Raw genomic sequence first — 26,857 nt, forward strand, 5'->3', positions numbered from 1 at the left:
TTTTAACAGATGTTTTGTGCACAAAGATGATGACTAAAGTGTCTTATTAGGAATTTTCTAATTTGACTTCTCTATGGGGCCATCAATGGGAATTGTCTTTCTCGGCCGTCATTGAGTTAAACTGCAGTACCGAAGCAATACTGTCGATGCAGTCAAAAGCAGGCTTCCAGACCGGAACCCTTGCCCCTTGGGTAACACTGCTCAATTTGCTGTGCAAGTATCTTAACACTGCAGCACCGACACCATCTTGCTTGTGTCGAGCTTCATACTTTTCCGTTCTCCTCACTACATAACCAACCCACCAGCCTCCGCTGGCCGCTATGTGACAAATGCAACATTGTATCATGTTAATGTAAGGTCAATAAAGGCATCCACAGGCTTCCCATCCGAAACAGTTTGTGCCAGCGTTGTCAATATTGCAACTTTGATGCTAGATTAAGCAAGATTTCAGACACCTCCAGTGATTTGAGGATCGCGACAAATTAAGCTACTTTTTAAGGCTGCCACCAACTTTTGGATGATTTAGCGATTTTCCTGTTTGTGTGTTTGTGCCCGCTCGGCTGAGCCTTGTTGCACTGCTCTGCAGTCTGCACCCTCTCTGCGGCTCTGCCTGCTGCTGCGTGTCACTTGTGGCCCTTCCCCTGCCTCTCTCTGGTCCTCTACCCACTGCTACAGCGAGTTGAGTGAATTTATTAAAATTGGTTCCTTGTTGTTAAATGACACCACAGCTCTTCAAGGCATAAATATTATTTAAATTCTTATTTAAAAAAATGTTTTATTGGTTCCTTTTTACTCTCCTTCAAACATTCTATTTAGTATTGCTTTGGAAAATGTGTCATTCATTGCATGAGACACTGAGGGACAACATGAGCATTAAAGAATATACAGAACCAGTCAAAAGTTTGGACAGACCTACTCATTCCAAGGTTTTTACTCAAACGCATTAACAAGGAAATAAATACCACAAATTAACTTTTAACAAGGCACACCTGTTAATTTAAATAAATTCCAGGTGACTACCTCATGAAGCTGTTTGAGAGAATGCAAGAGTGTGCAAAGCTGTCATCAAGGCGAAGGGTGGCTACTTTCCAGAATCTCAAATATAAAATATATTTTGATTTGTTTAACACCTTTTTGGATACTAAATGATTCCATATGTACTATTTCATAGTTTTGATGTATTCACTATTATTCTACAATGTAGAAAATAGTAAAAATAAAGAAAAACCCTTGAATGAGTAGGTGTGTCTAAACTTTTGACTGGTACTTGTTAATAGAGAAAAATGTTGATTGTTTTTGAGTAAAGTAGTAATATGTTAGGTTAGTATGTTGGGGGCAAAATGCCCCCCCCTCCAACTGGGCGAGTGGCCCCTGGGGGTTGATTATTTGGTTCTATCTGTAATTTAGGCACTTGGTAGCCCAGTTAGGTAACTAGCGACTTCAATAGCAGAAAGTCTGAGTTGAACTAAATGCTAGCCAGCTAGTTAGCATAAGATCATGTCTGCTAGCATAGCTAGCTAACCTTCAGTTTGCAGGGTTAGGGTCAGAATAGGGGGTTAGGGTTAGATTAGGGGTCAGTTCTCCACCGTTCCTAAGATATACACACATACACACACTACCGTTCAAAAGTTTGGGGTCACTTAGAAATGTCCTTGTTTTTTAAAGAAAAGCACATTTTGTTTGTCCATTAAAATAACATCAAATTGATCAGAAATACAGTGTAGACATTGTTAATGTTGTAAATTACTATTCAAGCTGGAAACGGCAGATGTTTTATGGAATATCTACATAAGCATAGAGGCCCATTATCAGCAACAATCACTCCTGTGTTCCAATGGCACGTTGTGTTAGCTAATCCAAGTTTATCATTTTAAAAAGGCTAATTGATCATTAGAAAACCCTTTTGCAATTATGTCAGCACAGCTGAAACCTGCTAGTGCTGATTAAAGAAGCAATAAATCTGGCCTTCTTTAGACTAGTTGAGTATCTGGAGCATCAGCATTTATGGGTTCGATTACAGGCTAAAAATGGTGAGAAACAAAGACCTTTCTTCTGAAACTCATCAGTCTATTCTTGTTCTGAGAAATTAAGGCTATTCCATGCGAGAAATTTCCAAGAAACTGAAGATCTCGTACAACGCTGTGTACTACTCCCTTCACAGAACAGCTCAAACTGGCTCTAACCAGAATAGAAAGAGGAGTGGGAGGCCCCGGTGCACAACTGAGCAAGAGGACAAGTACATTAGAGTGTCTAGTTTGAGAAACAGAGGCCTCACAAGTCCTCAACTGGCAGCTTCATTAAATAGTATGCGCAAAAACACCCGTCTCAACGTCAACAGTGAAGAGGCGACTCCGGGATGCTGGCCTTCTAGGCAGAGTTCCTCTGTCCAGTGTCTGTGTCTGTGTTCTTTTGCCAATCTTAATCGGCCAGTCTGAAATATGGGTTTTTCTTTGCAACTCTGCCTAGGAGGCCACCATGGTAATGCAAAACACATTCAATAAAGAAAGGCAGTTGGCAGGCATAGGCTGGTTTTACGGTTTTATTAAGCAACACCCAGAATTCTCCATCCATATCCCACAAGCAACCAGTCTGGCTCGAGCTGTTGGCTTCACTCCAATCATGACCTCTAACCTTGCCACAACATCAACTACTGCCACAACCTCCACCACCCACATGTCTCCAGTGACCTTGCTCCGAATGTTGGTAAGAAAAACATCAGCACTAATTTTAGGAAATATATAGTAGCATATAGAGTGATTAGAAATAATTGTTTTTTGAACCAATACTCATGAGTTCTTGTTGTTTAGTTGTGTTTTTGTTAAAAGTACCAGTTATACAACAAACAGCAGCAGAGGTCATATTGGAGTTGTCCCCCATGCCAAGGATACAGGAGGCAAGGCCTGGGAAAAGAAAGGCTGAGTCGGCTACAGTCGTGACAGCCTCACTTCACAAGGTTCCTGGAGGACAAGGCAATAAAAACTAAGAGAGAAGGAAGAAAGCAAAGGGAGAAAGAAACCAGTGACACTGAAGAAAGCTGTGGCGCCACTGAAAAAGTTTGTTCCAGGTTCCAAAACCACAAACACCCTAAAAGAAGGGGATGCCGAAGGCTTGTTCTGTAACGAGCTCTTCTCTGTTACCGGAGGGGTCCGGATACGGCGTGAGCATTATCAGAGGTGGGCTCATGAGCTATGCTCAAATTTAACTGGTGGGATTAATTTGCGACCTCTGTGTCAATATTTTTTTTTTAGAAAATGCCATTGTGTTAAATTATTGTCATTTGTTAAAGTCCAATGAATTTGTTAAAAAAAAAAAAAACTATATTACAAACTATTGAAAACCGTTTGCTCTTGAACTTTATTTTAAAGGCTGCTGGGATTTAAAATCTTGCTTTATTCAAATGATAATGAGTTTAGTTTAACTGTACATAATGGAGTGTAAGGAAAAGGTAAGAAGATAATTATGTGCAGGTGGGGTAAAAAAAAAGGACACTTCTGTGAAACACTATGGCATAATCTTATAACTACGAATCTGTTAACTGTGGGCATTTATTTTCCTTTATAGTTTGTTATCCTAAGCATGGCCATCATCCACCTACCATCTTTTTTCCAAACTTAGTTTTTTGTGTGTTCAATTAGACATTGATCTGGGGGGGGAACCTAATTATCTTGTTTGTCTATCATGTCTAAACGAAAATCTGCTCAATATTCTACAGAATGCTCACACACCCTTCTAAAATTCCAGATCAGCATACTCGTAGGCTACACCAGTGAAACAAACGCAATCGCACAATAAAGGCCCTTTCATCTTCGTTTAGATATTTGGAAGGCTAAAATAGTGGTCTATCAGAATAAAAACTGAACAAACATGCTTGTGTAATTCCCGAGCCCCTTTAATCTACAGTGCCAAACTGTCAATCCAGTGTCGTTGACAACTATAAAGGTAGGCCAAATAGGCCTAAAAAAAAAATAGGTTTAGTCCGGTTTTTTGCTTTACGCATTATGATATTCTACTCCACAATTAGGCTGATAGAGATTAAAAAACAATATTCTTCTCGCCACTACGCAGGCCGCAATGAGCAGAAAAATAGTGGTTGGAACAAGATGAAAAAGAAATGTAGCCTAATCGCAATAAAATCTATGGCGTTGACAAGTGTGGTGTCTTAAAAACATTGCAGGCTATCAACGTCATTTCAACAACAAAAAAATATGTATCCAAACAAATGGAATCTTGATTCACCCTTGGTCTGAATTCCGTTATTTTCACTCCTGCTTTTAGCCTCACCCGTATGCTCCGCTGCTACCGTGAGAGGAAATACCTTATGAAGGCTCGTGCTTCATCCAGAAGGCACCAGTTTCTCCCTTTTACTTACCTCCGATGTCAGCGTCAAGGTCGCCACCCATAACAACAGAAATGCTGTTCGCTCGACCATGCCGTTGACCCTAAATCAGTTCCGTCCAATATCTTGAAAATATTCAGATCAATCCGTTAGTATGAGCCTCTATCCCGTTCCCTTGCACTCCCGCTTGGCGACGGTGCGTGTTACGAGCATAGGATGATGGAGAGCGACAACGAGGCTGGCCAGCTGCTCCAAAGCCTGTCACCTGACCGGGCCGAGAAAGCACTATGGGAAGAAACTAGTGTGGGGAAGGAGGTGGGTGGGTGGCAGCTCCTATTGTGAAGTACTGTAGGGTAATAGGTGAGGGTTGAGACGTTTAATTAAGCAATAAGGCCCAAGGGGGTGTGGTATATGGCCAATATGCAGACCAGTCAAATTCTTCCACAAGATCTCGACATACCATTTCTGTATAGACCTCGCTTTTGTGCATGGGGGATTTGTCATGCTGAAACAGGAAACCGTTGCCACGATGTTGAAAGCACAGAATCGTCTAGAATGTCATTGTATGCTGTAGTGTTAAGATTTCCCTTCACTGGAACTAAGCCCGAACCATGAAATACAGCCCCAGACTGTTATTCTTCCTCCATCAAACTCTACAGTTGGCACTATACATTGGGAAAGGTAGCGTTTCTCCTGGCATCCGCCAAACCCAGATTCGTCTGTCAGACTGCCAGATGGTCACGCGTGATTCATCACTCCAGAGAATGCGTTTCCCCTGCTCCAGAGCTTTACACCACTGCAGTCAACACTTAGCATTGTGCATGGTGATCTTAGGCTTGTGTGCTCCAGACGAACCGTTCTTGTGCTGACCGTGCTTCCAGAGGCTATTTGGAACTCATTAGTGAGTGCTGCAACCAGCATTCAGCAGTCCCTTTCTGTGAGCTTGTGTGGCCTACCACTTCACGGCTGAGCCATTGTTGCTCCTAGAGGTTTCCACTTCACAATAACAGCATTTACAGTTGACCGGGGCAGCTCTAGCAGGGCAGGATACAGTATACACATATGAGATGAGATGAGTAATGCGAGATATGTAACATTCTTAAAATGGCGTTATTAAAGTGACTAGTGTTCCATATATTAAAGTGGCCAATGATATCAAGTCTGTAAGTAGGCAGCCGCCTCTCTGTGCTAGTGTTGGCTGTTTAACAATCTGATGGCCTTGAGATAGAAGCTGTTTTTCAATCTCTCGGTCCCAGCTTTGATGCACCTGTACTGACCTCGCCTTCTGGATGGAAGCGGGGTGAACAGGCAGTGGCTCGGATGGTTGTTGCCCTTGATGATCTTTTTGGCCTTCCTGTGATATCGGGTGGTGTAGGTGTCCTGGAGGGTAGGTAGTTTGCCCCCGGTGATGCGTTGTGCAGACTGCACCACCATCTGGAGAGCCCTGCGGTTGTGGGCAGTACAGTTGCCATACCAGGCGGTGATACAGCCCGACAGGATGCTCTCAATTGTACACCTGTAAAAGTTAGTGAGGGTTTTCAATGACAAGACAAATGTTTTCAGCCTCCTGAGGTTTTCAGCCTCCACACTGTCTGTGTGGTTGGACCGTTTCAGTTTGTCTGTGATATGTGCCATGGGTCATCGCTGGAGGCTTTGTGCCATGGGTCATCGCTGGAGGCTTCGGGCCATGGGTTATCACTGGAGGCTTCGTGCTCATATTTATCTTATTTATGATAACACTTCAACAAAACGACAGTCAACAGTTCCGTCAGGTACGTATACAAAACGGAAAACAACTACCCACAAACCCCAAAGGAAAACAGGCTGCCTAAGTATGGCTTCCAATCAGGGACAACGAAAGACACCTGCCTCTGATTGGAAACCATACCCGACCAAAACCTGGAAAACAAAACATAGAAATAGAATACTAGAAAACCCCACATATAAACAGAAAACCCAAAACCACCCAACACAACCACCTGTCACGCCCTGACCGCTCTACTATGGCAAATTGCCTCTTACAAGGGTCAGGACGTGACAATATGTAACTCTGCGCTGTTGTTTTTGTCGCACTATTTTGCTTTATCTTGGCGAGGTCGCAGTTGTAAATGAGAACTTGTTCTCAACTGGCCTACATGGTTAAATTAAGGTGAAAAAAATTCAATAATTAAAAAAAACTCCTCTCTGTAGGCTGTCTCGTCATTGTTGGTAAAATCAACCTTACCACTGTTGTGTCGTCTGCAAACTTGATGATTGAGTTGGAGGCGTGCATGGCCACACAGTCGTGGGTGAACAGGGAGTACAGGAGGGGTCTGAGAATGCACCACAATCATATCAACTTCATTAGGTCTAATTACATTTTATTTGTAAATTCTTTGAACTTTAAATACAAATATTGAATTTTTACACTGTCCCAAGCAATTGGTCCATAATCCCGAGATTTGTTTCTTGGTTGAGGCACTGATGACCTCTCTGCGTAAAAGGCAGATCTACTCCTCTCTGGTGGCAGGTGCTGTAATGCCACAGTTAATTTATGCCTGTTCAAGTAAATACTGTACTAATTTATTAGGCTCATTATGAGAAGAAGACAATGGTGTTGGTGTGGTCATTGAAGCTGATGTAGGCTATTCCACAGTTTTACCAGTCGATCGGGCCTATGCCTAGGGTTCATAACGTTACTTTCGGAGCAAATTCATTCAAACAAGCATTTTGCTACATCCGCATGCAAGTGACCAATACGATTTGATTTGAAATCGGAAATCCCAATAATCCCATTGCCTTGAACTCAGGCTCGCACGAGTGTTAACTGTCCGGTGAACACACATTTCGCTTTCCCACCTGTGACGGTACAAATCAATATTATCTAGGCTACTTTCATGCTGCTGTCGCAATCTTTCTTTGCGGAAGCTTGACGTTAATGTGTATATATATATATCACACGTGATTTATGCATTCCACGTGTGTAGTTCAACTGGGATACACACACAACTTTGATCTCGTCTGGAGAAAATGGAGAAAATGGAAACATACAGGTAAATTTAATAATGATAATTTTATGCAACATACTTTGTGATCCGTAGTCAGAAAATGAAAGTGAATGCCATTTCGTCTGTGTGGGAAGAAATGAAATTACAGTATGATTGTGTCTCAACCGATACCGGGCACAACACGACCTCAGATGAAGTAAAAACTACAACGTATCGAAATTTGAAGAAAAACACATCGGAGTTTAACGTAAATTATCGAAAAACGCGTAAACGTTAAATAAAAATAACATATTTTTAAAGAAATTATAAAAATGGATTGACAACCATGTTTGTAAGCTTTTAAATTATATCAAACTCCAACTATGTATATTTTCCATTGATGAAGACATGGACGTCTCATGGTATGCTGGGTACATTTTGAGCACCATTCTCCTGAATGCCAAAAGTCACTTTCTGACCACTTCTTCCATGGGAAAACATGTATGGAAAGTTTTGTTTTCAATCAAGAAGGGATGCTGTCACAAAGTGATTGAATTCCAATAGATTTACCCATAAATAGAACTATTTGAAGTCCATGAAATAGATTTTAATACATTTATTGAAATATATTGCAAATGTCAAATGGATTAGAAGTTGCAATAGGTAGCATCAGGCTACATTAAACCATTATTAACTACACAGTGTATGGATTGTAGACTGGTGGGCGGTGAACTGACACATCAGTCAAGAATGTGATTAGACAGACCGCTGAACAAATGGGGTCGCATTGCTTGGATTGGACAATGTCTTCTTTATACATTTATGTTCAAACCAATATTGTGAAAATAAAGCAATCCATTATCAGTCAATATCAACCCACCATCTGTCCTGTAATGCAATCTGTGATTTAATTAGCTATGGTCCTTCACATTCTGATCAGCAAGCCCCCTGACATATTTATACATTTTCTCCTGCAGAACACACTTTGTCATGTGGACTCTCCTGGGATTAGCAGCAGTCTTCATCTCTGCTTCAGGTAAATTATTCTCATAGCCTCAGTAGACGGCAGAGACGTAATCAAACTTTAGGAGGGGTGATGGACAGCAATACATCACAATTGCTTGTAGAGTTATGGACAAACTGTTTCATGTTGTAACATCCTCATTCTCTGGCTCTGAGGTGAAGGTCATTATTTCTGGTTTCACATCTTCTTTTATGTGTCCTTGTTCTGAGAGTCCTTTAGACCTTTTTTCGCACACACGCATTTACACACACATGCACGTACACACACACATGCGCATGTACACACATGCACGTATCCCCCCCCACACACACACACACACACACACACACACACACACACACACTTTATATCTCAATGAAGACTGTTTATCTACTCCTCCTCGTATGTGTGCGTGGAGAGAAATAGGAAACACGTTATTAGGAAGTGAGAATTTGGCAGATGAATAGGATGTGTGACCGTGATGAGTGCAATGTCCAGCATTTTATGAGAGCGAGAGAGTTAGTGTCAGTATAATTTGGCATGGGGATGAAGTAACTTGCCATATCAACATGGAATATTCTGATTTTAATGTGTCACTAGATACCCTCCTCATCTGAGCCCAAAAATATGTATTATTCCATGAATTCTATTCAAGTAAAAAAGTCTCATTATTGCTGTCTTGCTGCATTGTCAGTTTCAGGGCAGTAGGAGACTTGAGTTGAGTCCAAGATCAACTCTAAAATGTGCTAAACTGTCCCTGTTGAAGAGCTATATGGGAATCAGCAAGCCAGTAGCATTCGGGCAAACCCATGGAAAACATAACTATTCCTTAGATATCTGTAGACGATTTATGATCCGGAGATGATAGAAGTCAACCTAACTGTCTGGCTGTCTCTTATCTATAGTTGCATAACTATCAGTGATATAGGATATACTGTGTTTAGTGTTCTTGGACAGCTATGATGTTCATGAAGTCAAATTTGAATTCCTATCCAGGCTGGTCTGTTTTGTAGATTGATAGAGCTATTGTAATATGGTCTTTTTTTGCAATGGCATAATTTTTATGTCATGAAATCAAATACACTAATACTACACCTTCTATATTTCTTTGATTAAGTAATTCTACCTTTTCAGAACATATCGGTTGTTCATTGTTAGAAGCCGTTCCTTTGTGACCTACATAAACACCATAAGCGTTAACTGGGTCTACATTTGAAATCCACAACAGATCTTGCAACAATTGAATTTACTTCCGCTTCAAATAGCTCACCTGGGAGTGTTGCTCCACTTTCAAATTACTCTGTTTACTTAATACAATCTCTTATGGGCTATTGAATTTGAAGAACTGTTTGTTACTTTGTATGTGTTGAAAGTAATACTCTATCATCATTTCTAATCTCTCAAAACATGAGATGTCAAAGATCATCCCAAACACCACCTGCACCACCAACTATTGTATGTCCCAAATGAATGCAAAAGATTTGCACATGCCCCCATGATGACCTCTAATCCTTTTCATTCTAAGGAGAAGGCTAATGTTAGCCAGACACTGCTAGATATAACAAATGGGCACTTACAATCTGTCTGTGGCATTGAACAACAGCCAAGGCTCAGTGTGTTATTCCACTGACACAACATTTCTCACATTTTTTACTTAACCTTAGTCCCACTTTCTACATCCACCTGCTGGGATAAACTTATCCTGGGCAGAAATCAAGAGATTCATATATTGTTTTTTATGACTTAACAAGGGGGGGTTCACCTGAGGTTAGAGAGGCTGTGTTTGCGTAGATGGGAGTGTTGGGTTGTTTAGGTGAAAAGGGCAGAAATAGTCTCATGAATGGACAACTGGGATGTTAATTAGAGGTCGACTGTAACGACCATCGCAATGAGGGGACCAAGATGCAGCGTGGCACGTGTTCATGATTATTTATTTAAATCAGAACACTTAAACAAAATAATAAACAATGGAAACGAAAGCGCACAGTTCTGTCAGGTAAAACACAAAACAGAAAACAACTACCCACAAAACACAGGTGGGAAAAGGCTGCCTAAGTATGGCTCCCAATCAGAGACAACGATAGACAGCTGCCTCTGATTGGAAACCATACCTGGCCAAAACATAGAAATAAAATACATAGAATGCCTACCCCATATCACACCCTGACCTAACTAAACAGAGAAAAACGTCTCTTTCAGGTCGGGGCGTGACATCGACTGATTAATCGGAATGGCCGATTAATTAGGGCCGATTTCAAGTTTTCATAACAATCGGAAATCGGCATTTTTGGACATCGATTGTGGCCTTTTTTTAAATATTTTTTTGTAAGTATTCTTTTTTTTGCCTTTATTTAACTAGGCAAGTCAGTTAAGAACAAATTCTTATTTTCCATGACTGCCTAGGAACGGTGGGTTAACTGCCTTGTTCAGGGGCAGAACGACAGATTTTTACCTTGTCAGCTCGGGGATTCAATCTTGCAACCTTCCGGTTACTAGTGACTACCTGTTACCTTGGCTTCTTGCTGCTTTCGCGTAAGTTGCTAGTTAGCATTAAACTTATCTTATAAAAACAATCAATCTTAACATAATCACTAGTTAACTACACATGGTTGATGATATTAATAGTTTATCTAGCGTTTCCAGCGTTGCATATAATCGATGCGGTGCCTGTTAATTTCTCATCGAATCACAGCCTACTTCTCCAAACGGTTGATGATTTAACAAACGCATTCGCGAACAAAGCACTGTCGTTGCACCAATGTGTACCTAACCATAAACATCAATGCCTTTCTTTAAAATCAATACACAAGTATATATTTTTAAACCTGCATATTTAGTTAATATTTTCTGCTAACATGAATTTCTTTTAACTAGGGAAATCGTGTCACTTGTGTTCCGTGCAAGCAGTCAGGGTATATGCAGCAGTTTGGGCCGCCTGGCTTGTTAGGAACTGTATGAAGACCATTTATTCCTAACAAAGACTGTAATTAATTTGCCAGAATTGTACATAATTATTACATAACATTGAAGGTTGTAGAATGTAACAGCAATATTTAGACTTAGGGATGCCACCTGTTAGATAAGATACGGAACGGTTCTGTATTTTACATGAAGAATAAACGTTTTGTTTTCAAAATGATAGTTTCCGGATTTGACCATATTAATGACCTAAGGCTCGTATTTCTATGTGTTATTATGTTATAATTAAGTCTATGATTTGATAGAACAGTCTGACTGAGCGGTGGTAGGCAGCAGCAGGCTCGTAAGCATTCATTCAAACAGTACTTTCGTGCGTTTGCCAGCAGCTCTTCGCAATGCTTCAAGCATTGAGCTGTTTATGGCTTCAAGCCTATGAACTCCCGAGATTAAGCTGGTGTAACCGATGTGAAATGGCTAGCTAGTTAGCGGGGTGCGCGCTAATAGCGTTTCAATCGGTGACGGCACTCGCTCTGAGATCTTGAAGTAGTTGTTCCCCTTGCTCTGCAAGGGCCGCGGCTTTTGTGGAGCGATGGTTAACGATGCTTCCAGGGTGGCTGTTGTCGATGTGTTCCTGGTTCGAGCCCAGGTAGGGGCGAGGAGAGGGATTGAAGCTATACTGTTACACTGGCAATACTAAAGTGCCTATAAGAACATCCAATAGTCAAAGGTATATGAAATACAAATGGTATAGAGAGGAATAGTCCTATAATTCCTATAATAACTACAACCTAAAACATATTACCAGGGAATATTGAAGACTCATGTTAAAAGGATCCACCAGCTTTCATATGTTCTCATGTTCTGAGCAAGGAACTTAAACGTTAGCTTTTTTACATGGCACATATTGCACTTTTACTTTCTTCTCCAACACTGTGTTTTTGCATTATTTAAACCAAATTGAACATGTTTCATTATTTATTTGAGGCTAAATTGATTTTATTGATGTATTATATTAAGTAAAAATAAGTGTTCATTCAGTATTATTGTAATCATTATTACAAATTAAAAAATATATATATTTATTAAATCGGCCGATTAATCGGTATCGGCTTTTTTGGTCTTCCAATTATTGGTATCGGTGTTAAAATCATAATCGGTCGACCTCTAATGTTAATGTATATACACTGTGTGTGACACACACATACAGGAGGAGGAATAGAAAGGAGAACTGAAGATGTGTGGGTGTGACAGAGGCAACAACAACTACAGTTAAGATTCTGCTTGATTAACAGTCTTTATTGAGATATAAAAAGATAAGTGCGTATGTAATATTTAGTATATTTTCAAGTGAGACATGACTGAGGTGACAGTCATTGTTTTTGGTTTCAATTTGTCCTTGTTCTCAAGGTCCTTTGGTAATTTCTTTCCGCATGCACTCATTATACTTAATAACACTTCAATCAATTGTGATTAACTGAAATATATACCCTCTTCTATTCTGTGGCCCTGACCTAAAATTAAGTTATCTGGCCCTATTATGACAAATAATTTCCTGAATGAATTTAGTTATTCTTTATAGTAGCTTTACTCAGACCATGACCTTGTGGTCCTATAGTGTGAAGTACTGACCTTCAGAGGTACACATAGGAACTTTCATGGTACTGGTCGGTACCTGTTAGGATACATGTGTGGATAATCTAGTATAATGGAACATTTTCTACCCAATATATACAGTTGAAGTCGGAAGTTTACATACACTTAGGTTGGTGTCATTAAAACTAGTTTTTCAACCACTCCACAAATTTCTTGTTAACAAACTATAGTTTTGGCAAGTCATTTAGGACATCTACTTTGTGCATGACATAAGTCATTTTCCCAACAATTGTTTACAGACATATTATTTCACTTATAATTCACTGTATCACAATTCCAGTGGGTCAGAAGTTTACATACACCAAGTTGACTGTCATTATGTCATGGCTTTAGAAGCTTCTGATAGGCTAATTGACATCATTTGAGTCAATTGGAGGTGTACCTGTGGATGTATTTCAAGGCCTACCTTCAAACTCAGTGCCTCTTTGCTTGACATCATGGGAAAATCAAAAGAAATCAGCCAAGACCTCAGAAAGAATTGTAGACCTCCACAAGTCTGGTTCATCCTTGGGAGCAATTTCCAAACGCCTCACGATACCACGTTCATCTGTACAAACAAGAGTACGCAAGTATAAACACAATGGCACCATGCAGCTGTCATACCGCTCAGGAAGGAGACGCGTTCTGTCTCCTAGAGATGAACGTACCTTGGTGCGAAAAGTGCAAATCAATCCCAGAACAACAGCAAAGGACATTGTGAAGATGCTGGAGGAAACGGGTACAAAAGTATATATACTGCTCAAAAAAATAAAGGGAACACTTAAACAACACATCCTAGATCTGAATGAAAGATATAATCTTATTAAATACTTTTTTCTTTAAATAGTTGAATGTGCTGACAACAAAATCACACAAAAACAATCAATGGAAATCCAATTTATCAACCCATGTAGGTCTGGATTTGGAGTCACACTCAAAATTAAAGTGGAAAACCACACTACAGGCTGATCCAACTTTGATGTAATGTCCTTAAAAGAGTCAAAATTAGGCTCAGTAGCGTGTGTGGCCTCCACGTGCCTGTATGACCTCCCTACAACGCCTGGGCATGCTCCTGATGAGGTGGCGGATGGTCTCCTGAGGGATCTCCTCCCAGACCTGGACTAAAGTATCCGCCAACTCCTGGACAGTCTGTGGTGCAACGTGGCGTTGGTGGATGGAGCGAGACATGATGTCCCAGATGTGCTCAATTGGATTCAGGTCTGGGGAACGGGCGGGCCAGTCCATAGCATCAATGCCTTTCTCTTGCAGGAACTGCTGACACACTCCAGCCACATGAGGTCTAGCATTGTCTTGCATTAGGAGGAACCCATGGCCAATTGCACCAGCATATGGTCTCACAAGGGGTCTGAGGATCTCATCTCGTTACCTAATGGCAGTCAGGCTACCTCTGGCAAGCACATGGAGGGCTGTGTGGCCCCCCAAAGAACTGCCACCCCACACCATGACTGACCCACCGCCAAACCGGTCATGCTGGAGGATGTTGCAGGCAGCAGAACGTTCTCCACGGCGTCTCCAGACTCTGTCACGTCTGTCACGTGCTCAGTGTGAACCTGCTTTCATCTGTGAAGAGCACAGGGCGCCAGTGGCAAATTTGCCAATCTTGGTGTTCTCTGGCAAATGCCAAACGTCCTGTTGGGCTGTAAGCACAACCCCCATCTGTGGACGTCAGGCCCTCATACCACCCTCATGGAGTCTGTTTCTGACCGTTTGAGCAGACACATGCACATTTGTGGCCTGCTGGAGGTCATTTTGCAGGGCTCTGGCAGTGCTTCTCCTGTTCCTCCTTGCACAAAGGCGGAGGTAGCGGTACTGCTGCTGGGTTGTTGCCCTCTTACGGCCTCCTCCACGTCTCCTGATGTACTGGCCTGTCTCCTGGTAGCGCCTCCATGCTCTGGACACTACGCTAACAGACACAGCAAACCTTCTTGCCACAGCTCGCATTGATGTGCCATCCTGGATGAGCTGCACTACCTGAGCCACTTGTGTGGGTTGTAGACTCCGTCTCATGCTACCACTAGAGTGAAAGCACCGCCAGCATTCAAAAGTGACCAAAACATCAGCCAGGAAGCATAGAAACTGAGAAGGGGTCTGTGGTCCCCACCTGCAGAACCACTCCTTTATTGGGGGTGTCTTGCTAATTGCCTATAATTTCCACCTGTTGTCTATTCCATTTGCACAACAGCATGTGAAAATATATTGTCAATCATTGTTGCTTCCTAAGTGGACAGTTTGATTTCACAGAAGTGTGATTGACTTGGAGTTACATTGTGTTGTTTAAGTGTTCCCTTTATTTTTTTGAGCAGTGTATATCCACAGTAAAACGAGTCCTATATCAACATAACCTGAAAGGCCGCTCAGCAAGGAAGAAACCACTGCTCCAAAACCGCCATAAAAAAAGCCAGACTGCGGTTTCCAACTGCACATGGGGACAAAGATCATACTTTTTGGAGAAATGTCTTCTGGGCTGATGAAACAAAAATAGAACTGTTTGGCCATAATAACCATCATTATGTTTGGAGGAAACAGGGGGAGGCTTGCAAGTCAAAGAACACCATCCCAACCGTGAAGCACGGGGGTGGCAGCATCATGTTGTGGGGGTGCTTTGCTGCAGGAGGGACTGGTGCACTTCACAAAATAGATGACATCACGAGGGAGGAAAATTATGTGGATATAGTGAAGCAACATCTCAAGACATCAGTCAGGAAGTTAAAGCTTGGTCGCAAATGGGTCTTCCAAATGGACAATGACCCCAAGCATGCTTCCAAAGTTGTGGCAAAATGGCCTAAGGACAACCATGTCAAGGTATTGGAGTGGCCATCACAAAGCCCTGACCTCAATCCTGAAGGAAATGTGTGGGCAGAACTGAAAAGGCATGTGCGAGCAAGGAGGCATAGAAACCTGACTCAATTATACCAGCTCTGTCAGGAGGAATTGGCCGAAATTCACCCAACTTATTGTGGGAAGCTTGTGGAAGGCTACCCAAAACGTTTGACCGAAGTGAAACAATTTAAATGCAATGCTACTAAATACTAATTGAGTGTATGTAAACTTCTGACCCACTGGGCATGTGATGAAAGAAATAAAAGCTGAAATAAATCTTTCTCTACTATTATTCTGACATTTCACATTCTTAATATAAAGTGGTGATCCTAACTGACCTAAGACCGGGAATTTTTACTAGGATTAAATGTCAGGAATTGTGAAACACTGAGTTTAAATGTATTTGGCTAAGGTGTATGTAAACTTCTGACTTCAACTGTATGTATATACAGTACCAGTCAAAAGTTTGGACACCTACTCATTCCAGGGTTTTTATTTATTTGTATTCTACATTGTAGAATAATAGTGAAGACATCAAAACTATGAAAGAACCAAAAAATTTGCTAAACAAATCTAAATATATTTTAGATTCTTGAAGGCAAAAGGAAACCGCACACTGCTCTTGATAGTATCACTGATCTTTAATAAGCTTACGTATCGACCTCACGGCCATCGTCAGATCTTCACTGTGGGAACCACATGTGGAGATCATCCGTTCACCTACTCTGCGTCTCACAAAGACACAGCGGTTAGAACCAAAAATCTCACATTTGGACTCATCAGACCAAAGGACAGATTTTCACAGGTCTAATGTCTATTGCTTGTGCTTTTCTTGGCACCAAGCAAGTCTCTTCTTCTTATTGGTTTTCTTTAGTAGTCTTTTTATTTAGCAGCAAATCGACCATGAAGGCCTGGTTCACACAGTCTCCTCTGAACAGTTGATGTAGAGATGTGTCTGTTACTCGAACTCTGAAGCATTTATTTGGGCTGCAATCTGAGATGCAGTTAACTCTAATGAACGTATCCTCTGCAGCAGAGGTAACTCTGGGTCTTCTTTTCTTGTGGCGGTCCTCATGAGAAACAGTTTCATCATAGCGCTTGATGTTTTTTTGCGACTACACTTGAAAAACTCAAAGTTCTTGAAATTTTCCAGATTGACTGACCTTCATGTCTTCAAACCTGTCTGGGCTAGGGGCCAGTATTTTCACGGCCGGATGAAAAACCTACCCAATTTAAACAGGTTACCACTCTGGCCCAGAAACTAGAATATGCATATTATTAGTAGATTTGGATAGAAATCACTCTGAAGTTTCTAAAACTGTTTGAATGGTGTCTGTGAGTATAACAGAACTCATATGGCAGGCAAAGACCTGAGAAGATTCCATGCAGGAAGTGGCCTGTCTGACAATTTATAGTCCTTCTGTTGCATCTCTATCGAAATTACAGCATCTGTGCTGTTACGTGACACTTTCTAAGGCTTCCATTGGCTCTCTAAAGCCTTCAGAAAGCGGAATGACGCGTCTCCTGTCTCTGGGCAAAGTACAGCAGCAGAGTTTGTAAGTGGTCTGCCTGGGGACAGTGAGACTGGAGATGCGCATTCACGAGACCTCACCATTTTTTTATTTTCCTCTTTGAATGAATACAACGTTGTCTGGTTGGAATATTATCGCTATTTTACGAGAAAAATAGCATAAAAATTGATTTTAAACAGCGTTTGACATGCTTCTAAGTACGGTAATGGAATATTTTGAAATTTCTTGTCACGAAATGCGCTCGGGCGTTACCCTTCAGATAGTGACCTGAACGCACGAACAAAACGGAGGTATTTGGATATAACTATGGATTATTTGGAACCAAAACAACATTTGTTGTTGAAGTAGAAGTCCTGGGAGTGCATTCTGACGAAGAACAGCAAAGGTAATCCAATTTTTCTAATAGTAATTCTGAGTTGAGGTTGCCCCAAACTTGGTCGGTGTCAAATTAGCTAGCCGTGATGGCTGAGCTATGTACTCAGAATATTGCAAAATGTGCTTTCGCCGAAAAGCTATTTTAAAATCTAACATAGCGTTTGCATAAAGGAGTTCTGTATCTATAATTCTTAAAATAATTTATGTATTTTGTCAACGTTTATCATGAGTAATTTAGTAAATTCACCGGAAGTTTTCGGTGGGTATGCTAGTTCTGAACATCACATGCTAATGTAAAAAGCTGTTTTTTTTATATAAATATGAACTTGATTGAACAAAACATGCATGTATTGTATAACATAATGTCCTAGGAGTGTCATCTGATGAAGATCATCAAAGGTTAGTGCTGCATTTAGCTGTGGTTTGGGTTTTTGTGACATATGCTTGCTTTGAAAATGGCTGTGTGATTATTTTTGGCAGGGTACTCTCCTGACACAATCTAATGTTTTGCTTTCCCTGTAAAGCCTTTTTGAAATCGGACAACGTGGTTGGATTAACGAGAGTCTTATCTTTCAAATGGTCAAAAATAGTCATATGTTTGAGAAATTGAAGTTATAGCATTTTTGAGGTATTTGTATTTCGCGCCACGCGATTCCACTGGCTGTTGAATAGAGTGGGGCGCTAACGTCCCACCTAGCCCATAGAAGTTAAAGTAATGATGGACTGTCGTTTCTCTTTTTGCTTATTTGAGCTGTTCTTCCCATAATATGAACTTGGTATTTGACCAAATAGGGCTATCTTCTGTATACTACCCCTACCTTATCACAACACAACTGATTGGCTCAAACGAATTAAGAAGGAAATAAATTCCACAAATTAACTTTTAAGACACACCTGTTAATTGAAATGCATTCCAGGTGACTACCTCATGAAGCTGGTTGAGAGAATGCCAAGAGTGCGCAAAGCTGTCATCAAGGGAAAGGGTGGCTACTTTGAAGAATCTCAAATATAAAATATATTTTGATTGTTTAACACTTTTTTGGTTACTACATGATTCCATATGTGTTATTTAGAAAATAGTAAAAGATTTATAAAAACCCTTGAATGAGTAAGTGTGTCCAAACTTTTGACTGGGACAGTATATATTAAATAGAAAGCTGCATTTGTAACCATGTGGGAGATGGGATTTTACCAGTTGTGAAGTTGTAAATACCAGTTAGATGCATTCACGCTCTATGAAATTATTGTGAAATGGCAATTGGCTAATGGCCAACAAGCTGCATCAACCATAAACTAAAAGTACAGCTTTCATGCTTGTAAACAAATTATATTGAAAAACACATATTAACAAATTGCTTTTTATTAATAATGTTTTGTTACATTTAGCTGCCGAAAATAGTGTTATTGAGGTAATTTCCTTGCTAGTCAAAGTCAGTGGTCAGCTTGGGGGAGAAGTTGGAGCTCAGGGATGATCGACTTGATTCCCACTAGTAATTACCAGTTGGATCGCTGTTCAAGTGTATTTTTCCCAGTCATATGTGTATATTCCCACTTGCAACTTGGTTACAGATGCAATATTAGGTACTGTCATTGCTGCACTTCGAAATGTAGGTGGGGTAATGTGCTGGCGGACCTTATTAGGATATTTGGGGGCATGGTCTAAAATATGTTGTATTTGTGCCAGCCATCAGTGGAAATGTTGTACCAGTTTGTGGTTTTATTGATGACGGTCTATCACCTTTTTTGACATTGTCAGTTTTGCAGTCTTTCTAAGAACTTGTGACATTCAAGAGATGCACAGTTAAGAGGATACTGTGCATTTTCCAGTAGCTAATGGCAGCTGGTTTATAAGAGGTTAATGTTTAAATCTGCAATATGTAACTTTTTGGGCGACTTGACCAAATTCACATTGAAATGTGAGTTATGGATCTGTCATTGCCATTGAAAGCAAGTCTAAGACGCAGTAGATCTGTTCTATGCGCACTATTTCTAAGCTTCTTGTGCGCAAATTTTGTTTTTGCGTCTTTTACTTTCGTTTTTGTACACAAGCTTCAAACAGCTGAAAATACAATATTTTTTGGTTATGGAAAATATATTTCATAGTGGTTTAGATGGTACAATGATTATCTACGCTATACTTGCTTTTTTGTCACAAATTGAAATTAGGTGAACTATTAGAATTTTAGAAACCATGATGGCGACGCATCTTTCATTTTCTATTTTTTACTTTCAACTAGTTACAAGTGGGTTATAATACAATTCACAGTAACTTACTGTAACTAATCCATCACACTCACTGACATGATGGTCTGGTAGGGAATGGAGTATTACAATTACATGGTGACTAGCTATAAATTAAATATTGTATGCAAATTTGGTATACACGTGAGAAGGGAAAGACTCTTCATCAAAGAACTTTAGAATTGATGGAATGGGCTTCTTCACTACATCCACCATGTGGGTCTGTGTGCACAATAACACCCTAGATAGGCACCCTGCTCACCTCAAGGCCTGCTTTCCGTCATCTCCTCCTCAGGCAGCTAGTCTGGTGCTGGTTCTGGATGCTGAGGGGGGTCTGGGGTGGGCCATGGACTTGGGAGGTGTCAATCGAGGTGCTCTACTTGCGATGGCATAACACTTACTGTAAGCTGCTATAACACTTCCACTGACAGTTGGCACAAATACACATTTGACCACGCCCCAAATATGCTTATGAGCCCCACCAGTACATTGCCCACTCCTATCAAAGTACAGTGATGATCGTACCTTATATTCAAAATATTGGGTAGAAAAATGTCCCATTATACCTACAAGGTACCAAACTGTACATTGCAAGTTCATATGTGTACCTGTGAAATGTATCTTTGACCTTTTTGTACCCCAGGTAACAACACTGTAGTGTACCCTAACCATACCCTTATTTTTGGTGTGTTAATATATACTGAACGAACATGCAACAATTTCCAAGATTTTACTGAGTTACAGTTAATTTCAATTATAGTCAATTGAAATAAGATCATTAGGCCCTTATCTATGGATTGCACATGACTGGGAATACAGATATGCATCTGTTGGTCACAGATGCCATTCAAAAAAGGTAGGGGTGTGGATCAGAAAATCAGCCAGTATCTGGTGTGACTACCATTTGCCTCATGCAGCACGACACATCTCCTTCACATAGAGTTGACCAGGCTGTTGATTGTGGTCTGTGGAATGTTGTTCCACTCCTTTTTCAATGGCTGTGCGAAGTTGCTGGATGTTTGCGGGAACTGGAAAACGCTGTTGTACACGTCGATCCAGAGCATCCCAAACATGCTCAATGGATGACTTGTCTGGTGAGTAGGCAGGCCATGGAAGAACTGGGACATTTTCAGCTTCCAGGAATTGTGTACAGATCTTTGCGACATGGGGCTATGCATTATCATGCTGAAAAATTAGGTGATGGCGGCAGATGAATGACATGACAATGGGCCTTAGGATCTCATCATGGTATCTCTGTGCATTCAAATTGCCATTGATAAAATGCAAATGTCTTCATTGTCCGTAGCCTATGCCTGCCCACACCATAACCCCACCGCCACCATGGGGCACTCTGTTCACAACATTGACATCGGCAAACCGCTCGCCCACACAACGCCATCCACGTGGTCTGCGGTTGTGAGGCCGGTTAACGTATTGCCAAATTCTCTAAAATAACTTTGGAGGCGGCTTATGGTAGATAAATTAACATTCAATTCTCTGGCAACAGCTCAGGTGGATATTCCTGCTGTCCGCATGCCAGTTGCATGCTCCCTCAACTTGAGACATCTGTGGCATTGTGTTGTGTGACACAACTGCACATTTTAGAGTGGCCTTTTATTGTCCCCAGCACAAGGTGCACCTGTGTAATGATCATGTAGTTTAATCAGCTTCTTGATATGACACACCTGTCAAGTGGATGGAGTATCTTGGCAAATGAAAAATGCTCACTAACAGGGATGTAAACAAATGTGTGCCCAAAATTTGAGAGAAATATGCTTCTTGTGCCTATGACAAATGTCTGGGCTCTTTTATTTTAGCTCATGAAACATGGGACCAACACTTTACATGTTGCTTTTATATTTTTGTTCTGTGTATGTTCCAAGCAATTAGTATGAACCAATGCATTCCCAACCAAGGGGGTTGTATACTCTACGTAAGGGCTCTTCAAACCTGTTCCTAGAGACCTACCCTCCTGTAGGTGTTCACTCCAACCCCAATTATAACTGACATGATTTAGTTCATCAACCAGCTAATTATTAGAATCAGGATGGTAGCTCTGCAGGAACAGGGTTGGAGAGCCCTGCTCTATGTCAAGTGTCCTTGAGCACTGCTAGTTTTAGGATGTTACGCTGGTGTTGATAATTTGACCATTTTTTGCAAATTTTAACAAAGTTCAGATATGCATTCTTGTCAACAAGTGTGTGGCCATATCTCTTTCACACTCACATATCTGGTGGTGTAGCTGCACTGTAGACTGCACATTTTAGGTTGCTAGCGACCAAGAGGTTGAGTTAAAATCACATTTGTGGTCACAGTACAAGATTTTACAGCAATTGAAATCAGAATACAGCAGCATACTGTCAATTGTCGAAATGACCCCTTCAAGTTGTTGTATATATTTACTTTGTTTTTACTACAATGTTAGGCAATGTGCAAACATCTATTCTTGACCATCTCCATTAGGTTATGTTCACAGACCTGGTGGCTCAGCAGGAAATGCACCAAACTTGCTGTAAAACTACAACATTTTCGCAACACCCCTTGCAAAGGGGACTGGTAGAATGTTCTGCACGCAAGAACAAGAATGTCCACCGGCCAAAAAGTGTCCCACAATGGGATTCGATAAACTATTAGCGTCCGTTGCTATATCAGGTGGTAATGTCTTCATGGCGCGCGCAAACACTAATTTCCAAGACTGTGTCCCTCTACTAAAACTGATATTTCTTATTAGTTTTTGAAGTTACAAACCTTGAACATAGACTGCTGACACCCTGTGGAAGCCATAGGAATAGCATCCAGGGAGCTAATTTTCAATATGACCTTTCTCGTGCATTTCTAAGAGGATGGTCTCTCTCACATTAAAAAAAATCCAGTTGGTTTCTCTTTGGATTTTCTCCTACCATATCTATTGTGTTATATTCTCCTAAATTATTTAAACATTTCTACAAACTCCAAAGTGTTTTATTTCCAATGGTACCAATTACATACATATCCTGGCTTCACGGCTTGAGCTACAGGCAGTTTACTTTGGGCACGTCATTCAGACAGGAAGTAGAGGAAAAAAGGGGCCTAGCCCTAAGCTTAACGTCACCCTTTATTGTGAATTTCTCTGAATGTGGCACCTCTTGTCGATCAGTGGTGCCTTCATAGTACTTCACCTGGTTGGAAAGATAAAAGACAATCTCCTCGAGGGATGCCATTGAAGTGCAAGCAACATACAAACAGAAAGGTACAATAACAGTTACAGTTAACTAAATAAAACTGTCTGGCTAGCTAGCTACTGTAGCTGGCTAGCTGACTAGGCAGGCTGAGGTAAGTAAGTACAGTAGCTAGCAACGTCAATCTAAAAACAGCTTTTCTGAGGTACAGGCTGCGTCCTACTTCCTTCGCGACCGCTACGAGGTAAAATAGAGCCAAGCATCCAGCATAGCAACGGATGCTTTGGTTCATTACGTAATCCAGTCAGAATTTTGCAAGTTCTAGCAACATAAGCTAGAACTCATCAAATGCCATTGTGACGCGGGGGGGGGCACTATTTGGCATGACAGGCCCCCAAAAGGCTAGGGCCGTCTCTGACTGCATGTGTTGGTATAGATGTGGGTATGCAGACCCGTGAGCCCCTTATGATGAGTTCAGATTTTGTGGTTCCCACCCCCATCAAAGTTGCCCATCGCTGCTTAAGAGTCTGGCTCTTCTCGTTTCCTATATTCCTCGGTACCAAGGGGAGTTTTTCTAAGCCACTGTTGCCATTTTCCAACTTTTTTTCTTATCTTGTTACAGACAAGTACAACTTGACAAACTTCTTCGAAATTAACCTACTCAAAAAGGCCTTTTTTTTTGTCTTCTAGCCCTCTCAGGTGTGAAAGGTATTGTGAAACAGAAGGTCCTCCTGCATTGCCCCTGCGTAAATAGAAATGTGAGAAAGAAGGTTATCTGGCAGCTAGAAGAGCATACCACCGTGCTCAGTCATGATGGAAGTGATAACCACACAACCATGGGGAAGGGATATGAAAACAGGGTCAGTCTCTTTCTAAATGAAGAGAAGGACAATTGTTCGCTGCTCCTCTCAGGCATCACTGTGGCAGACAATGGGACGTACAAATGCTTCTTTACAGCCAACGCTTTTGTCTACGAAAAAGTCATTCTACATGTGGCTGGTAAGTAATTTGGTTTGTTTGTTTGTTCATTCAGTGATTCCTCCATCGGTTGATTTCATTGTTTACTTCCCTTCCTTTCTTTTCTACTTAAAAAATTACTCAATTTCAGGCATGCTGTAGTTGATTATCTCCTCTCTCCTCTTCAGCGAGCTACAGTGTCTGTATGGACCTTGTCTCAGACCAGGCTTCGGTGTGTTCCAGAGGGGGAGAGGGGTCGGGGGTGTACCAGTGTAAAGCCTCTGGGGGCTATCCAGAGGGTCAGATTCACTGGGAGCTGGAAGGACATCCTCTGGTGAACCCCTCCAGGAGGGATGTGACCCACCTGGACTACTTTACAGGACTCTACAGCCTGACCAGCAACCTGACCATCGAGCTGAGTGAGGGTGAAAAACTGCAGTGTGTGGTGGAGAACACAGCCTTGGCCTCCAACCTCACCTCCAACTCCAGCTGCAATCACAAGCCTAGTGAGTACAGGAGACTAGTGATACCAGTAGATCTACTAACCAGTAGCAGTATATCATGGTAGTCAGGGTCCGGATTTTCACCACCAGGGTGAATACATTGCATAATTTTGATTTCGTTCTCGGCTTGTACAAAAAGTCCTAAAACATCTGCATGGGAATACATGAGAATGAAAAGCTAGGAGTGGGTGCTTGAGGGTAGGGGAAAGCTAGGGAAAGCCCAGGCATAAAAACACAACAGGGAAAAACCTTAACTCTGCTAGAGTGAAACTACAGAGAAACAACAGTATTATCTCTGTTAGCGTTACCAATGAGTAGAGAACAGTGTTTCCTCTGACTGAACATAGATGTTTGGATAAAAAATGAAGGAGCTGGAATCCACAGTGATGTGTTGAAGAGTAAGTCAACAAAGAAAGTTACACTGCTGTGGCATGTAGGGAGGAACTGTGAGTTTTTGTTGGAAAGCCTTCTCACCACAGGTCAAGTTACACCAAGAGGTCTGACTTTTCTTCTTTCTCTGACAGCTTTTTGACTTCACCTTTTCTTATCTAAAACATGTTTTTGGAGTGTGTCATAGTTTATATTCACTATTCATATGTTTTCTCTTTTCTCTCTCCTTTCCAGTGTCCATGGAAAGTAGCGGTCATTATAAAGTAGAGGTTGCAGCACTTGTGGCTGTCAGCCTGATTGTGATGTTTATTGTGGGAGTCCTGCTGGTGTTCTTACTAACTAGATTTTGCCGACATGAAAGGTCAACGGTGAGCCCTCCCCCTCGTTATTTGCCAGGATTTCTGACTAAGTGTTTAATGCTGTTTGGATCTAGGAAAAAAACTGTGTCTGGTAACAAACCAGAGAGCAAAGTTAAATAGTTAATCCATTGTGTTTGAGTTAGAAATAAAACATACTAATAAAATTGTTCTTAAATAGTGATTGAATAGTTGTGAATTGAACAAACATTTCAGACTTTGTGTGTGAGACATGTTTTTTGTTTTTCCCTTGAAGAAGCAGAGAGACACAGAGAGGCAGGAAAGCGGCGTGACCCGGTCGTTTAATGTGTATGAAGATGACTCTGCCTGAATGTGTGAAGCGTCTCCCCCCTCTGATGCAACAATCTCTCTTCAACTGACAGAAAACAAAATGGAGGGATGATGATAAGAGGAACTGCAACTTAAAATAAGGCCTGTGTTCAATGTAGAACTTGGAGCAACATTGAGCAATGTGTTGTGCCGTCATGTCTGAACTATTCTTTCGGTGTTATGCAACGAGGCAAACGGCACCTGAAAGTGGTTAATCATGGTTTTCCCTAGTTCGGTGACACTGAACTGAACCCTGAGTTACGAATATGATGACGAGAGCAGAGTACAAAATGTGGCCAGGGAGGCAAGTTTTAGGAACTAGAAGAGAAGAACAGCATGATGGGAGAAATGACTGTAGTCAATGGACCGAACGTGAGCTAGACTCAGTGAACAGGGAGCCTGTGTATTGCAATTGTAGAGTTTACTCACTTCTTAAAGTACAGGTGCTTTCATATTTCTAAGAAGAGTAGCAGAATCAAACCAGACTACTGTAGTTATACAGCTGATACATGACTGTGAACAGCCATTGTTAAAACGTTTGTCTTTATGCATTTTGTATACTGCATGTTCCTGGTGTTGGTCTAATGTAGATCTGTCTGGTCTAAACAAGATATCCCTCTGTAAATGTCAAACTGGTGTGGGGGAGCCCCTACTGTGCTACTAAAACCCCTTATAATGTCACTGGTCACATTTATAAGGAAGCTGCAGTAGGAAGTGACTACTTTGCTGAACCATTTGAATTATGCTGAGGATTCAAACAATTTGGTTTTAAGTTAGACCAAATGATTAGTTTTCATGTAAATAGTCAATGATGTTATTTTACTTATAAATGTGAATTTAATTCTCTGAATGTGTGAAGAATTGGATATGAGAATTGTGTTAATTGCTTATTGTTATGTAGCTTGCTGTGAACTAAGATACCATGTCATGGGATGACTAATGTCAAGGATTATTCCATTTACAAATGTCAAGCAAATTAAATGGTTACTCCAGTTTAGAGTTCTTCACAGGTTCACCCGAATACTCCAGACGTGACTTGGGACCGGGTCCAAAATTAAAACTTTTCATTCTGGTCTGGGTCGTGTCCTGTTTGATTGTCATCAGGTATCCGGTCTATGTAAGCACAGCTGATAGACCTGAGTGGACTCGAATGGACCTGACCAAGGCTCTGCATTGACATACAATGCCTCCTGGTGGTCATGTTGGAAGACCATGGCATTAATTATTCTGTTCTGACAACAACAGCCAAGTTGGCTACCCCAAACTGCATGATAACAGTGGCCAGTACCGACCTGTCATTCAGGGCAGGTGGGGCCTT

At 41.2% G+C, this 26,857-nt stretch overlaps 2 protein-coding genes across 5 annotated transcripts in view; one reads left to right on the forward strand and one right to left on the reverse strand.

Annotated features, from left to right (window-relative positions):
- The window catches only part of LOC106582144 (amyloid-beta A4 protein), a 36,147-nt gene extending 31,487 nt beyond the window's left edge, over positions 1–4,660 (reverse strand). Inside the window, exon 1 of one of the 2 annotated variants that reach the window (XM_014164921.3) lies at positions 4,370–4,660. In XM_014164921.3, coding sequence (XP_014020396.3) covers positions 4,370–4,429 — 60 coding nt within the window. In that variant the 5' untranslated portion in view covers positions 4,430–4,660. The remainder of the gene's footprint in view (positions 1–4,369) is intronic. The other variant, XM_014164920.3, reaches the window with a different exon arrangement.
- Positions 4,661–7,099: 2,439 nt separating this feature from the next.
- Positions 7,100–26,611, forward strand: LOC106582143 (CD276 antigen). Of its 3 annotated transcripts, none has more exons than XM_014164919.3 (6): positions 7,100–7,368; positions 8,280–8,338; positions 23,694–24,002; positions 24,149–24,466; positions 25,088–25,221; positions 25,472–26,611. In XM_014164919.3, the coding sequence occupies exons 1-6, from the start codon at positions 7,346–7,348 to the stop codon at positions 25,538–25,540; spliced, it is 912 nt and encodes a 303-aa protein (XP_014020394.1). In that variant the 5' UTR covers positions 7,100–7,345; the 3' UTR covers positions 25,541–26,611. The 3 variants fall into 3 exon arrangements, with proteins under 3 accessions (XP_014020394.1, XP_014020393.1, XP_014020392.1); XM_014164918.3 differs by having other exon boundaries at positions 7,101–7,368; positions 25,469–26,611; XM_014164917.3 differs by having other exon boundaries at positions 7,102–7,368; positions 25,466–26,611.
- Positions 26,612–26,857: the final 246 nt, after the last annotated feature.

The sequence above is a fragment of the Salmo salar genome, chromosome 21, assembly GCF_965601325.2.
Source record: "Salmo salar chromosome 21, fSalSal1, whole genome shotgun sequence".
Lineage (NCBI taxonomy): Eukaryota > Metazoa > Chordata > Actinopteri > Salmoniformes > Salmonidae > Salmo > Salmo salar.

Bases quoted from the DNA above. Each gene is read 5' to 3' on its own strand.
- LOC106582143 (XM_014164917.3), top strand. From the start codon at position 7,346: ATGGAGAAAATGGAAACATACAG. The intron at 8,339-23,693 runs GTAAATTATTCT...TTTGTCTTCTAG, and splicing joins AGTCTTCATCTCTGCTTCAG to CCCTCTCAGGTGTGAAAGGT. The intron at 24,003-24,148 runs GTAAGTAATTTG...TCTCCTCTTCAG, and splicing joins AGTCATTCTACATGTGGCTG to CGAGCTACAGTGTCTGTATG.